General features: G+C 42.2%; 1 protein-coding gene across 2 annotated transcripts in view; it reads left to right on the top strand.

The window, feature by feature from the left end:
- The window catches only part of LOC106585402 (adhesion G protein-coupled receptor E2), a 107,547-nt gene that overhangs the window by 20,668 nt on the left and 70,487 nt on the right, over positions 1-16,392 (top strand). The window contains exon 5 of one of the 2 annotated variants that reach the window (XM_045709970.1): positions 1,298-1,601. The exons of the other annotated variant lie outside the window; for it this stretch is intronic. Coding sequence (XP_045565926.1) covers positions 1,298-1,303 — 6 coding nt within the window. The 3' untranslated portion in view covers positions 1,304-1,601. Of the gene's footprint in view, positions 1-1,297; positions 1,602-16,392 lie in introns of those variants that run through there. 2 annotated transcript variants of the gene reach the window in all.

Below are 16,392 nucleotides of genomic sequence, written 5' to 3'. Positions count from 1 at the left end.
TTATGAAAGTTAAATATTGATAATTCTGTAGTTTGAATTTCGCGCTCTGCAATTTCACCGGATGTTGGCCAGGTGGGACGCTACTGTCCCACCTGACCATAAGAAGTTAAAAGTTTCTTCAAGTGCAGTCGCAAAAAACATCAAGCGCTATGATGAAAATTGCTCTCATGAGGACCGCCACAGGAAAGGAAAACCCAGAAATACCTTTGCTGCAGAGGATAAGTATTATAGTTACCAGCCTCAGAATTTGCATCCCAAATAAATGGTTCACAGTTCAAGTAACAGACACATCTCAACATCAGCTGTTCAGAGGAGACTGCATGAATCAGGCCTTCATGGTCGAATTGCTGCAAAGAAACCACTACTAAATGACTCCAATAATAAGAAGAGACTTGCTTGGGCCAAGAAACACGAGCAATAGACATTAAACCGTGAAAATTTGTCCTTTGGTCTGATGAGTCCATATTTGAGATTTTTGGTTCCAACCGCCATGTCTTTTTGAGACACAGAGTAGGTGAACGGATGATCTCTGCATGTGTTGTTCCCACCGTGAAGCATGGAGGAGGAGGTGTATTCTGCAGTGATACGCCATCCAATCTGGTTTGCACTTGTAAGGGCTATTTGATCAAGAAGGAAAATGATGGAGTGCTGCATCTGATGACCTGGCCTCCACAATCACCCGACCTCAACCCAATTTACATGGTTTGGGATGAGTTGGACCGCATAGTGAAGGAAAAGCAGCCAACAAGTGCTCAGCATATGTGGGAACTCCTTCAAGACATTTGGAAAAGCATTCAAGGAAAAGCTGGTTTAGAGAATGCCAAGAGTTTGCAAAGCTGTCATCATGTCAAAGGGTGGCTACTTTGAAGAATCTAAAACATAAAATGTATTTTGATTTGTTTAAAACTTTAGTTACTACATGGTTCCGTATGTGTTATTTCATAGTTTTGATGTCTTCCCTATTATTCTACAATGTAGAAAATAGTAAAAATAAAGAAAAACCCTTGAATGAGTAGGTGTGTCCAAACTTTTGACTGGTACTGCATGTCAATGCAACAGGTTAAAAATGATAAGATTACAAGAAAGGGGCATTGGGATTGTTTATTTTCGATGGTGCCTATTCCGCTTAATGGGACACTATCATCTGATGTGTCTGAAGTATGATTCTGTATACACATGGTTTTATGAAGAATTCCTGCCCTAGATGCAGTAAGCTCGATTAAGATGAAGACTTTTTAGGACTGATTAAGATGTAGCATAGTGAAAACTAAGTACATGTTTATTTTCTTCCTTCCAGAACTGATGGAATGCCCAATATGATGAGTTTACCAATGGTTTTGTCACGTCTGCTTCTCCTCCCCTTCTCTGATGCTCGAGGTCTCCAGGTGGCTCATCATTACTCACACCTCTCATCATCGCTACGCGCCCCAGCGCTTCATTGGACTCACCTGGACTCCATCATGTCATTGATTATCTACCCTATATCTGTCACCCCCTCCAGTTAATTTTCTGTGTCTGCATTGATGTTGTTTTGTTTCTCCTGTCCAGACGCTGTTCCTGTTTTTCATGTCTGTTAATCCATTAAATAATCATTCCCTGTACTTACTTCTCGTCTCCTTGCATCTGGCATTACAGAGCGGTTACAGATTGTGTACATTTCCTTTTGAAAGGCTAGCTGAGGCATTTGACTTAGGAGAACAGTTAGTGAGACTGTAGTACTATACAGTATAAAGATACCTGGATCCGGCTGTGTTTTTATTTATAATTATTGAACCTTTATTTAACCCCTGTGCGGCCTCCGTCCCGTATGCGGGACAGACATCCAGCGAAAAATCCTATCCTCATTAGCATAACAAAATTTAATAAAAAAATGTTTTCAATTTGTTTTTCAAATTAAACCGTTTTATAGATACACCTCTCCTTAATTGAACCACGTTGTCCGATTTCAAAAAGGCTTTACAGCAAAATCAAAACATTAGATTATGTTAGAGGAGTATATCGTAAAAGTAGCCACATAGCCATTTTCCAACCAACCACATGCATCACAAATAACCAAAAAACAGCTAAATGCAGCACTAACCTTTGACAATCTTCATCAGATGACACACCTAGGACATCATGTTACACAATACATGCATTCTTTTGTTCGATAAAGTTCATATTTATATATAAAAACAGCATTTTACATCGGTACGTAACGTTGACTAACTATTTTCCCTCAAATGCATCCGATGAAACAGCGCTACAATTTACTAAATTACTATTCGAAAACATTTTTAAAATGTAATATTGTCATTCTAAGATTTATAGATGAATATCTCTTGAAAGCACCTGTAATGCCAGATTTAAAAATAACTTTACTGGGTAATCACACTTTGCGATAAAAGGGGATGCGATACTCAGAACAATAGGCTAGCAATAGCAATAGGCTAGCCATCTTGGAACAATCGCATATCAAATCTAGTCTTGTATACTATTGTCAATAATCCCTTACCTTTGATTATCTTCATCCTTAGGCACTTCCAGGGATCCCAGGTCCACAACAAATGTATTTTCGTTCGAAAAAGTTCATCCTTTATGTTCCATTAGCTTGTTGTTGTTAGCGCGTTCTGAAGGCTGCACCAAAAGTACCGAAGTGCGCGGGGCTACTCTTTCAACAAAATGCATTTTTTTCTTATTTAGGTTCGTTCAAACATGTCAAACGTTGTATAACATAAATCTTTAGGGCCTTTTTCAACCAGAGCTCCAATAAGATTCGAGGGGGACGATTGCATTTTGTTTCAAAACGTTTCGAAAGGGGAGGGTAACCAGGGGCACCGGCGTCATAATGGTGATGGCCCTCTCCGTGTGACCACGTTCCACAGCGTGTCATTCTGTCAGTTTTCACAGTAGGAGACTCAAATCACTTTGTAAAGACTGGGGACATCTAGTGGAAGCAATAGGAAGTGCTCAATGAACCATAGCTCACGGTGTGATTAATAGGCAACGTGATGAAGTTGAGTTTGCAATTCAGAATTCCACTTCCTGTTTCGATCTGTCTCGGGGTTTTGACTGCCATATGAGTTCTGTTATACTCACAGACACCATTCAAACAGTTTTAGAAACTTTAGGGTGTTTTCTATCCACAAGTATTAATTATATTCATATCCTAGCTTCTGAGTTTGAGTAGTAGGCCGTTTAAAATGGGCACAATTTTTTTTTCAAAATGCGCTGTGGCGCCCCCCCTATCCTAGGTGACCGTCAAGAGGTTAACTAGGCAAGTCATTTAAAACAAATTCTTATTTACAATGATGACCCTGGAACAGTGGGTTTACTGCCTTGTTCAGGGGAAGAACAACAGATTTTTATCTTGTCAGCTCGGGGATTCGATCTTGCAACCTTTCGTTTATTGGCCCAATGCTCTAACCACTAGTATACCTGCTGCCCCTTAGGCTACCTGCCATTAACCTGTTGGGTCTAGGGGGCAGCATTTGCACGTCTGGATAAAAAAAATGTACCCGATTTAATCTGGTTACTAATCCTACCCAGTAACTAGAATATGCATATACTTATTATATATGGATAGAAAACACTCTAAAGTTTCCAAAACTGTTTGAATGGTGTCTGTGAGTATAACAGAACTCATTTGGCAGGCAAAACCCTGAGACATTTTCTGACAGGAAGTGGATACCTGATGTGTTGTATTGACTTTAAACCTATCCCATTGAAAAACACAGGGGTTTAGGAATATTTTGGCACTTCCTATTGCTTCCACTAGATGTCACCAGCCTTTACAAAGTGTTTTGAGTCTTCTGGAGGGAGATCTGACCGAACAAGAGCCATGGAACGGTGATGTCCCATTAGACACCTGGCGCGCTAGTTCATGTTGGGTACCCTCGTTCCAATACGTTATAAAAGAGTATGCATTCGTCCACCTTGAATATTATTCATGTTCTGGTAAAAAAGGCCCTAATGATTTATGCTATACAACGTTTGACATGTTTGAACGAACGGAAATATATTTTTTCCCCTCGTTCATGACGAGAAGTCCGGCTGGCTTACATCATGTGCTAACGAGACGGAGATTTTTGGACATAAATGATGAGCTTTTTTGAACAAAACTACATTCGTTATGGACCTGTGATACCTGGAAGTGACATCTGATGAAGAGAATCAAAGGTAATGGATTATTTACATAGTATTTTCGATTTTAGATCTCCCCAACATGACGTCTAGTCTGTATCGCAACGCGTATTTTTCTGGGCGCAGTGCTCAGATTATTGCAAAGTGTGATTTCCCAGTAAGGTTATTTTTAAATCTGGCAAGTTGATTGCGTTCAAGAGATGTAAATCTATAATTCTTTAAATGACAATATAATATTTTACCAATGTTTTCTAATTTTAATTATTTAATTTCTGACGCTGACTTGACTGCCGGTTATTGGAGGGAAACGATTTCCTCAACATCAATGCCATAGTAAAACGCTGTTTTTGGATATAAATATGAACTTGATAGAACTAAAAATGCATGCATTGTCTAACATAATGTCCTAGGAGTGTCATCTGATGGAGATTGTAAAAGGTTAGTGCATCATTTTAGCTGGTTTTATGGTTTTGGTGACCCTGTCTTTGACTTGACAAAACATTACACACAACTCTTGTAAATGTACTGTCCTAACATACTCTAAATTTATGCTTTCGCCGTAAAACCTTTTTGAAATCGTAAAACGTGGTTAGATTAAGGAGATGTTTATCTTTCAAATGGTGTAACATAGTTGTATTTTTGAAAAATTTGAATTTTGACATTTATTTGGATTCAAATTTGCCGCTCTTGAAATGCACCTGCTGTTGATGGAGTGCACCACGGGTGGCACGCTAGCGTCCCACCTAGCCCCAAGAGGTTAAGGGAGATCCCAAATTAAGTAAGGCCTGGCCATTTTGTTTGTACAAATGTTGCACAACCGTAAATTGTCCTGATAAGAAATTTACTGAAAACCCCAGTGTAAACCTTGTACACAAAATGTTTGAAATGTTTGTAATGCCTTTAAATTTTGATTCTGAAGTACAGGGAAAGAAAGGGGAAAGACTCACTTAATAGGGTTGAATGTCCTCCGACCTCTATTCTGACTTTCTGGTGAGGCCTAATCACCATCACTAGAAAGGCTAGAGACATTGGGTGAGATTTAAATGTAATATGTAAACACTGATAATTAGGAAGAAGTTTATAATTTAAATCAGTCACACACATGTTTTATCAATAGTCCTATGTGTGATTCAGACCATGAGGAGGAGAGAGAGAGAGAGAGCGCTGCCCCTGAATGAGGGAAACCTGTCTCCAGTCTATATTACTATTCCTTTAATTACCTTAGGGGATACAATTATTTCCTTATGGAGTTATCAAGGGTTGTAATTTAATTGTATTTGTTATTCTGATTTGTTTATTTTTAACTTAACCGGCAGTGTTGTTGTTTTTTTTGGATGCATGAAACACGATGTGAGTCATGTGTCAAAAGAGAAGAAGTGTATTGTGGTTGTTGTTTTTCGTTGTTGGTTGTATTGTGCTTGTATTGGGGTTGTTGTTTTGTTTGTTGGATGTTGTTTTGTTTGTTTTGTTTTTGTCTTGCTTCAAAAAAAATCTCTCCAGATTGGGTCTGCTGTATGGTCGGTATTTCTCCCTAAGGATTAGCCCTCTAACAACCTGACCCTGTAACTGCGGTGAGGTTGCCAATGTTACAGGGGAGTATAAGCCAATTTACAAAAACGTTTTCAACAGTGTGTTGTTATTCTATTTGACATTTGACTTAGACATTTGTATTAAGAATATTGGTAGAGGTAATAATTTGTCATACAGTAAATAGTTTGTCTGGATTTCCTGAATCAGGTCTGTCCTCTCTAGAGGTTATGGCAAAGGTTTTACAACCCAGAGTGAATGGTTTGGAAGGATAAAGTGTCTGGTTTTATGTGTTGATTCCACTTACTTTAATAGAAGTAAAGAACCTTCTTTGATAGCTTAACCTCTATGGGCTAGGTGGGACGCTAGCGTGCCACCCGTGGTGCACTCCATCAACAGCAGGTGCATTTCAAGAGCGGCAAATTTGAATCCAAATAAATGTCAAAATTCAAATTTTTCAAACATACAACTATTTTACACCCTTTGAAAGATAAACATCTCCTTAACCTGTTGGGTCTAGGGGGCAGCATTTGCACGTCTGGATAAAAAAAAATTACCCGATTTAATCTGGTTACTAATCCTACCCAGTAACTAGAATATGCATATACTTATTATATATGGATAGAAAACACTCTAAAGTTTCCAAAACTGTTTGAATGGTGTCTGTGAGTATAACAGAACTCATTTGGCAGGCAAAACCCTGAGACATTTTCTGACAGGAAGTGGATACCTGATGTGTTGTATTGACTTTAAACCTATCCCATTGAAAAACACAGGGGTTTAGGAATATTTTGGCACTTCCTATTGCTTCCACTAGATGTCACCAGCCTTTACAAAGTGTTTTGAGTCTTCTGGAGGAGATCTGACCGAACAAGAGCCATGGAACGGTGATGTCCCATTAGACACCTGGCGCGCTACTTCATGTTGGGTACCCTCGTTCCAATACGTTATAAAAGACTATGCATTCGTCCACCTTGAATATTATTCATGTTCTGGTTAAAAAAGGCCCTAATGATTTATGCTATACAACGTTTGACATGTTTGAACGAACGGAAATATATTTTTCCCCTCGTTCATGACGAGAAGTCCGGCTGGCTTACATCATGTGCTAACGAGACGGAGATTTTTGGACATAAATGATGAGCTTTTTTGAACAAAACTACATTCGTTATGGACCTGTGATACCTGGAAGTGACATCTGATGAAGAGAATCAAAGGTAATGGATTATTTACATAGTATTTTCGATTTTAGATCTCCCCAACATGACGTCTAGTCTGTATCGCAACGCCGTATTTTTCTGGGCACAGTGCTCAGATTATTGCAAAGTGTGATTTCCCAGTAAGGTTATTTTTAAATCTGGCAAGTTGATTGCGTTCAAAAGATGTAAATCTATAATTCTTTAAATGACAATATAATATTTTACCAATGTTTTCTAATTTTAATTATTTAATTTGTGACGCTGACTTGACTGCCGGTTATTGGAGGGAAACGATTTCCTCAACATCAATGCCATAGTAAAACGCTGTTTTTGTATATAAATATCAACTTGATAGAACTAAAAATGCATGCATTGTCTAACATAATGTCCTAGGAGTGTCATCTGATGGAGATTGTAAAAGGTTAGTGCATCATTTTAGCTGGTTTTATGGTTTTGGTGACCCTGTCTTTGACTTGACAAAACATTACACACAACTCTTGTAAATGTACTGTCCTAACATACTCTAAATTTATGCTTTCGCCGTAAAACCTTTTTGAAATCGTAAAACGTGGTTAGATTAAGGAGATGTTTATCTTTCAAATGGTGTAACATAGTTGTATTTTTGAAAAATTTGAATTTTGACATTTATTTGGATTCAAATTTGCCGCTCTTGAAATGCACGTGCTGTTGATGGAGTGCACCACGGGTGGCACGCTAGCGTCCCACCTAGCCCCAAGAGGTTAATCTAACCACGTTTTACGATTTCAAAAAGGTTTTACGGCGAAAGCATAAATTTAGAGTATGTTAGGACAGTACATTTACAAGAGTTGTGTGTAATGTTTTGTCAAGTCAAAGACAGGGTCACCAAAACCATAAAACCAGCTAAAATGATGCACTAACCTTTTACAATCTCCATCAGATGACACTCCTAGGACATTATGTTAGACAATGCATGCATTTTTAGTTCTATCAAGTTCATATTTATATCCAAAAACAGCGTTTTACTATGGCATTGATGTTGAGGAAATCGTTTCCCTCCAATAACCGGCAGTCAAGTCAGCGTCAGAAATTAAATAATTAAAATTAGAAAACATTGGTAAAATATTATATTGTCATTTAAAGAATTATAGATTTACATCTCTTGAACGCAATCAACTTGCCAGATTTAAAAATAACCTTACTGGGAAATCACACTTTGCAATAATCTGAGCACTGCGCCCAGAAAATACGTGCTGCGATACAGACTAGACGTCATGTTGGGGAGATCTAAAATCGAAAATACTATGTAAATAATCCATTACCTTTGATTCTCTTCATCAGATGTCAGTTCCAGGTATCACAGGTCCATAACGAATGTAGTTTTGTTCAAAAAAGCTCATCATTTATGTCCAAAAATCTCCCTCTTGTTAGCACATGATCTAAGCCAGCCGGACTTCTCGTCATGAACGAGGGGAAAAAATATATTTACGTTCGTTCAAACATGTCAAACGTTGTATAGCATAAATCATTAGGGCCTTTTTTAACCAGAACATGAATAATATTCAAGGTGGACGAATGCATACTCTTTTATAACGTATTGGAACGAGGGTACCCAACATGAACTCGCGCACCAGGTGTCTAATGGGACATCATCGTTCCATGGCTCTTGTTCGGTCAGATCTCCCTCCAGAAGACTCAAAACACTTTGTAAAGGCTGGTGACATCTAGTGGAAGCAATAGGAAGTGCCAAAATATTCCTCAGCCCCTGTGTTTTTCAATGGGATAGGTTTAAAGGTAATACAACACATCAGGTATCCACTTCCTGTCAGAAAATGTCTCAGGGTTTTGCCTGCCAAATGAGTTCTGTTATACTCACAGACACCATTCAAACAGTTTTAGAAACTTTAGAGTGTTTTCTATCCATATATAATAAGTATATGCATATTCTAGTTACTGGGTAGGATTAGTAACCAGATTAAATCGGGTACATTTTTTTTATCCAGACGTGCAAATGCTGCCCCCTAGCCCTAACAGGTTAAATTTTAACGATAATTATCACAGAGTAATACAAGGAGGGAACGTGAGGGAAAATGTTGCTGTCTGAAGAGGTAGCATTGAATTGTACACAGCATCTCCTCTCACTCTTTCTTGGTTCGTGCAGGTGACTGTGACCTCCTCCTCAGACCAATAAGCAGTATGCCCAGAACATTGTTCTGGGACCAAAAGGAGTATCTCAGTTTCAAGATCCCAGATTTGAGAGAAGAGTCTTTGTTAGGTGTCAGTCAGTCAGTCACGTGCAGGAACCAACGTTGATGATGAATAATGAATAATGTAAATCATGCTTATATGAATTGTTTGGATAGCCGTATAAGAAACTAATGGGACTGCCCCGGCAGAGCTCCCGACTGATGTGTATTATGGTGCATTAAGTTTGTTGGAACCTCTTCAGTTTGCTGATAGTAAAGAATGATTCATTTAAGTTTGACTTTGAGTCCCTGGTGGTAATTTCCACGACAACGCAAATAATGTGATGTTGTCACATCAGCACGGAAACGGTTGTAATGGATACCCTGTTTGGTTTGTGCAAGTGTGATTGATAGGTGAGACCGGCATGTTTGTGTGTCCGTGTATGTTTGTGCATCTGTGTGTGTGTGGCAAGGGCTCGGGTTGCTTTGTGTGTGTTCACTACAGATGAGGATAAGTGTGTGTATTTGTGCATCCGTGTGTGTGTGTGTGTGTGTGATGCGTGGGTCTCAGCTTAGCTTGTGTGTGTGTGTGTCCTCTACAGATGAGGATGAGTGTGTGTGGGTTCCCTCGGTGCGCAGCCCTCTGGGCATGTGCACAAACACACCTGGTCGATACACCTGTCTGTCAGGGCTTAGTAACCAGGGTAACAGCACTGCACCCGGCACAGATGAGACGGCTGAGGCCATGCTAGCCCTGACCCCTGAGCCCGCCCTGATCTCTGATCTCTAACCACCGACTCCTGACCTCTAATCCCATGACCCCTATTTTTTGGCCACATTCCAATCCAGATGTCTGCCTGAACTCACAGCTGTACCCATCACATGACATAGCAGCAATCTGATGCCTGACTGAGCTGTAAGTCCAGAACAGACTGTGGGAGGAGCACAGTACTACATAGAGCCAAGACTACATGGAACTCTATTCCACATCAAGTAACTGATGCCAATTGTAAAATTTGATTTAAAAAAATACACCTTATGGAACAGCGGGGACTGTGAAGCAACACAAACTTAGACAAATGCATATAAACACAAGATAACATACGTAGTATACACACATGTACACATGGATTTTGTGTTGTAGATAAGTGGTAGAAGAGTAGAGGACTGAGGGCACACACTTAATTTGTTGTAAAATGTGTTATTAATGTATTGTAATGTTTTTAAAATTGCCTTAATTTTGCTGGAAGAGGAAGAGTAGCTGCTGACTTGACAGGAACTAATGTGGATCCAGAATAAATACAAATACAAATACAGCGACGTAGCACGCAGCCATTGGTTGAAGCAATGCAACGACTGCATTGTAGTCGGACTTGAATGTGACCCCGTACCCTAAACCAGTATGAACTGTGACCCCACCACATCGTCTTGCATCCGGCAGAACTAAGACTCGGGGTGCATCCCAATAATCTCTCCTTTCTCGTGAAGGGTACACTTGTTCACTTTCCTTCACTGAAGTCACGCTAGCATGCCTCCACCAATCAAATGCTTTTAGATTTGAAGTAGTGAAGGAGTGTACACTTCAGAACAAAGGAGAGTAGTGGCCTCAAGGGTGGAATGTTTCTTAATCATTTTCATAATTTCACAATTAACTTCTCAGGGCTACGTGGGACGCTAGCGTCCCACCTGCGGGACACAGCCAGTGAAATATCAGGGCGGAAAAATTCAAAAACAACAAAATGTCAAAATTCAACTTTCTCAAACATACAACTATTTTAAAGATACGCTTCTCCTTGATGTAACCACATTGTCCGATTTCAAAAAGGTTTTACAGCGAAAGCAAAACATTAGATTATGTTAGGAGAGTACATAGACAAAAATAATCACACAGCCTTTTTCCAAGCAAGGACATGTGTCAATAAAACCCAAAACATAGCTAAATGAAGCCCTAACCTTTGACGATCTTCATCAGGTGACACTCCTAGGACATTATGTTACACAATACATGTATGTTTTGTTCGATAAAGTTCATATTTCTATCCAAAAACAGCATTTTACATTGGCGCCTGATGTTCAGAAAATATATTCCCACAAAAACTTCCGGTGAATGTGCACATCAATTTACAAAAATACTCATCATAAACGTTGAAAAAATATATAACAAGTAATTAAAGAATTATAGATAGACTACTCCTGGATGCAACCGCTTTGTCAAATTTTAAAATAGCTTTACGGAGAAAACACATTTTTCAATATACTGAGTACATAGCTCAGCCATCAAAGCAAGCTATACAGATACCCGCCAAGTTCTGGGGTCAACTAAACTCAGAAATAGTATTATAAATATTCTCTTACCTTTGCTGATCTTCGTCAGAATGCACTCCCAGGACTACTACTTCCACTGCTACTTCCACAAGAAATGTTGTTTTTGTTCCAAATAATCCTAGTCATCATTAACCCACTGCCAGATAGCCATCCGTTACCGACTAGCAGCGCTGTAGTTACTAATACTTCACAACGGAACGATTTGACTAGTGCAGTGTTACCTAGCTAGCTACCTAGTTGTCTTTGTCATAGCTTGATAATTGTTAATTGATAATTGTTAGCTAGCCAGCCATCGAGGTTAGCTAGCCAGCTATTTCCGTCCCCCGCGACGCCATTTTTCCTAACCTAGCCAACTATTACCGACGAGCAGCATTGTTGAAACTAAATACACTACAAGGAACGTCTTGATTAGTGTTATGTTAGCTAGCTAGCTACAAAGTTGCTTTGTATCATGACAAGGTGTAGTACTGAAACTACCGAGGTTACCTAGACAGCTACACGTTCAAAGTCAACAACGCAGCCACTGCTAGCTAGCCTACTCCACCAGCCAGCAGTACTGTATCATTTTAGTCAATAACATTTTTGCAACGTAAGCTTAACTTCCTGAACATTCGAGACGTGTAGTCCACTTGTCACTCCAATCTCATTTGCATTAGCGTAGCCTCTTCTGTAGCTTGTCTACTATGTGTCTGCCTATCCCTGTTCTCTCTCCTCTGCACAGGCCATACAAACGCTCCACACCGCGTGGCCGCTGCCACTCTAACCTGGTGGTCCCAGCGCGCACGACCCACGTGGAGTTCCAGGTCTCCGGCAGCCTCTGGAACTGCCGGTCTGCGGCCAACAAGGCTGAGTTCATCTCAGCCTATGCTACCCTCCAGTCCCTAGACTTCCTGGCGCTGACGGAAACATGGATCACCACAGATAACACTGCTACTCCTACTGCTCTCTCCTCGTCTGACTACGTGTTCTCGCATACCCCTAGAGCATCGAGCCAGCGGGGTGGTGGCACTGGCATCCTCATCTCTCCCAAGTGGACATTCTCTCTTTCTCCCCTGACCCATCTGTCTATCTCCTCATTTGAATTCCATGCTGTCACAGTTACCAGCCCTTTCAAGCTTAACATCCTTATCATTTATCGCCCTCCAGGTTCCCTTGGAGAGTTCATCAATGAGCTTGACGCCTTGATAAGTTCCTTTCCTGAGGATGGCTCACCTCTCACAGTTCTGGGTGACTTTAACCTCCCCACGTCTACCTTCGACTCATTCCTCTCTGCCTCCTTCTTTCCACTCCTCTCCTCTTTCGACCTCACCCTCTCACCTTCCCCCCTACTCACAAGGCAGGCAATACGCTTGACCTCATCTTTACTAGATGCTGTTCTTCCACTAATCTCATTGCATCTCCCCTCCAAGTCTCCGACCACTACCTTGTATCCTTTTCCCTCTCGCTCTCATCCAACACTTCTCACTCTCCCCTACTCGGATGGTATTGCGCCGTCCCAACCTTCGCTCTCTCTCTCCCGCTACTCTCTCCTCTTCCATCCTATCATCTCTTCCCTCTGCTCAAACCTTCTCCAACCTATCTCCTGATTCTGCCTCCTCAACCCTCCTCTCCTCCCTCTCTGCATCCTTCGATTTCCTCTGTCCCCTATCCTCCAGGCCGGCTCGGTCCTCCCCTCCTGCTCCGTGGCTCGACGACTCACTGCGAGCTCACAGAACAGGGCTCCGGGCAGCCGAGCGGAAATGGAGGAAAACTCGCCTCCCCTGCGGACCTGGCATCCTTTCACTCCCTCCTCTCTACATTTTCCTCTTCTGTCTCTGCTGCTAAAGCCACTTTCTACCACTCTAAACTCCAAGCATCTGCCTCTAACCCTAGGAAGCTCTTTGCTACCTTCTCCTCCCTCCTGAATCCTCCTCCCCCCCCCTCCTCCCTCTCTGCGGATGACTTCGTCAACCATTTTGAAAAGAAGGTTGACGACATCCGATCCTCGTTTGCTAAGTCAAACGACACTGCTGGTCCTGCTCACACTGCCCTACCCTGTGCTTTGACCTCTTTCTCCCCTCTCTCTCCAGATGAAATCTCGCGTCTTGTGACGGCCGGCCGCCCAACAACCTGCCCACTTGACCCTATCCCCTCCTCTCTTCTCCAGACCATTTCCGGAGACCTTCTCCCCTACCTCACCTCGCTCATCAACGCATCCTTGACCGCTGGCTACGTCCCTTCCGTCTTCAAGAGAGCGAGAGTTGCACCCCTTCTGAAAAAAACCTACACTCGATCCCTCCGATGTCAACAACTACAGGCCAGTATCCCTTCTTTCCTTTCTCTCCAAAACTCTTGAACGCGCCGTGCTTGGCCAGCTCTCTTGCTATCTCTCTCAGAATGACCTTCTTGATCCTAATCAGTCAGGTTTCAAGACTGGGCATTCAACTGAGACTGCTCTTCTCTGTGTCACGGAGGCTCTCCGCACTGCTAAAGCTAACTCTCTCTCCTCTGCTCTCATCCTTCTAGACCTATCTGCTGCCTTTGATACCGTGAACCATCAGATCCTCCTCTCCACCCTCTCCGAGCTGGGCATCTCCGGCACCGCGCACGCTTGGATTGCGTCCTACCTGACAGGTCGCTCCTACCAGGTGGCGTGGCGAGAATCTGTCTCCGCACCACGTGCTCTCACCACTGGTGTCCCCCAGGGCTCTGTTCTTGGCCCACTCCTATTCTCGCTATACACCAAGTCACTTGGCTCTGTCATATCCTCACATGGTCTCTCATATCATTGCTATGCAGATGACACACAATTAATCTTCTCCTTTCCCCTTCTGACAACCAGGTGGCGAATCGCATCTCTGCATGTCTGGCAGACATATCAGTGTGGATGACGGATCACCACCTCAAGCTGAACCTCGGCAAGACGGAGCTGCTCTTCCTCCCGGGGAAGGACTGCCCGTTCCATGATCTCGCCATCACGGTTGACAACTCCCTTGTGTCCTCCTCCCAGAGTGCTAAGAGCCTTGGCGTGACCCTGGACAACACCCTGTCGTTCTCCACCAACATCAAGGCGGTGACCCGATCCTGTAGGTTCATGCTCTACAACATTCGCAGAGTACGACCCTGCCTCACACAGGAAGCGGCGCAGGTCCTAATCCAGGCACTTGTCATCTCCCGTCTGGATTACTGCAACTCGCTGTTGGCTGCGCTCCCTGCCTGTGCCATTAAACCCCTACAACTCATCCAGAACGCCGCAGCCCGTCTGGTGTTCAACCTTCCCAAGTTCTCTCACGTCACCCCGCTCCTCCGCTCTCTCCACTGGCTTCCAGTCGAAGCTCGCATCCGCTACAAGACCATGGTGCTTGCCTACGGAGCTGTGAGGGGAACGGCACCTCCGTACCTTCAGGCTCTGATCAGGCCCTACACCCAAACAAGGGCACTCCGTTCATCCACCTCTGGCCTGCTCGCCTCCCTACCTCTGAGGAAGCACAGTTCCCGCTCAGCCCAGTCAAAACTGTTCGCTGCTCTGGCATCCCAATGGTGGAACAAGCTCCCTCACGACGCCAGGACAGCGGAGTCAATCACCACCTTCCGGAGACACCTGAAACCCCACCTCTTCAAGGAATACCTGGGATAGGATAAAGTAATCCTTCTAACCCCCCCCTTAAAAGATTTAGATGCACTATTGTAAAGTGGTTGTTCCACTGGATATTATAGGTGAATGCACCAATTTGTAAGTCGCTCTGGATAAGAGCGTCTGCTAAATGACTAAAATGTAAATGTAAATAGTTATGTCCAAATACCTACCTTTTGTTTGTACATTCAGAGCACTATCCAAAGGCTAAAGCGCGAGTGCAATTCGAGACACAAAAAGTCAAAATGTTCCATTACCGTACTTAGAAGCATGTCAAACGCTGTTTAAAATCAATCTTTATGGTATTTTTAACGTAAAATTGCGATAATATTCAAACCGGACTATAGCGTATTCATTCAAGGAGAAAAAGAAGGAACAGCGTGCTCGCGTGACCGCGCATATCCAATCCCTTTGTTGCCAGGAGAAACTGAGCTCCTATTATCTGCCCAGTGACAGGAGAATGCTCAAACCACTTTCTGAAGGCTTTAGACAGCCAATTGAAGCCTTAGGAAGTGCAACGTAACCCCACGGATACTGTAGTTTCGAAAGGGACTAGAAAGAAGAACTACAATTCTCAGATCCTCCACTTCCTGGTTGACTTTTTCTCAGGTTTTTGCCTGCCATATGAGTTCTGTTATACTCTATCCAAATCTACTAATAATATGCATATTCTACTTTCTGGGCCAGAGTAGTAACTTGTTTAAATTGGGTACGTTTTTCATCCGGCCGTGAAAATACTGCCCCCTAGCCCAGACTGGTTAATCAACTTTTTCCAATTTTTTATGCCAAAAATCCAGTGTTTCTATTTTAAACGTTTTTGTTATATTACACTCTATTATGATGTATAGAAAGTGTAATATTGGAATGCAAACTCAAAATTGTATACAATTCTATATCTGACATGGTACAGGTGTCTTATATTTAGACAGTCAAATAGCGATGGATATCTCAGAAAAAAGGATGTCGAGGAAATATATTTCATTTTAAGTGAGGTCCTCCGGACCAGGTTGAAGGACCAAATGCGGCCCACTTGGAAAAATGAGTTTGACCCCCCTGAACTAGACTGTTAGAGAGTTCACTACCCTCACTGATCCCCATGCTACTTCCTCAAACAGAGGTTACTGTTGTGCCACTGCAAACCACCCCATAAGGACAGGTCTAGGTTCAGTTTTACTGTGTAAGCCTGGATAATGATGATCAGTAAGAGAATATATAAACTGATCTGAGTGTGGTGCATATATTACAGTAGGGACTTTCCTCTGTTGCTGTAGATATCGTTATTCCATTGGCAGCTTCCTCTTTCTAGTGCTGAGGCCCAAATGACACACTTTTCCCTATATAGTGCACTACATTAGACCAGGGCCCTATTCCCTATATAGTGCACTACATTAGACCAGGGCCCATAGAGCACTATATAATAGGGTGTCATTTGGGATGCGAC

Source organism: Salmo salar, chromosome ssa02, assembly GCF_905237065.1.
Source record: "Salmo salar chromosome ssa02, Ssal_v3.1, whole genome shotgun sequence".
In the NCBI taxonomy this organism is placed as follows: domain Eukaryota; kingdom Metazoa; phylum Chordata; class Actinopteri; order Salmoniformes; family Salmonidae; genus Salmo; species Salmo salar.
This window is presented reverse-complemented; position numbering and strand designations above follow the sequence as displayed.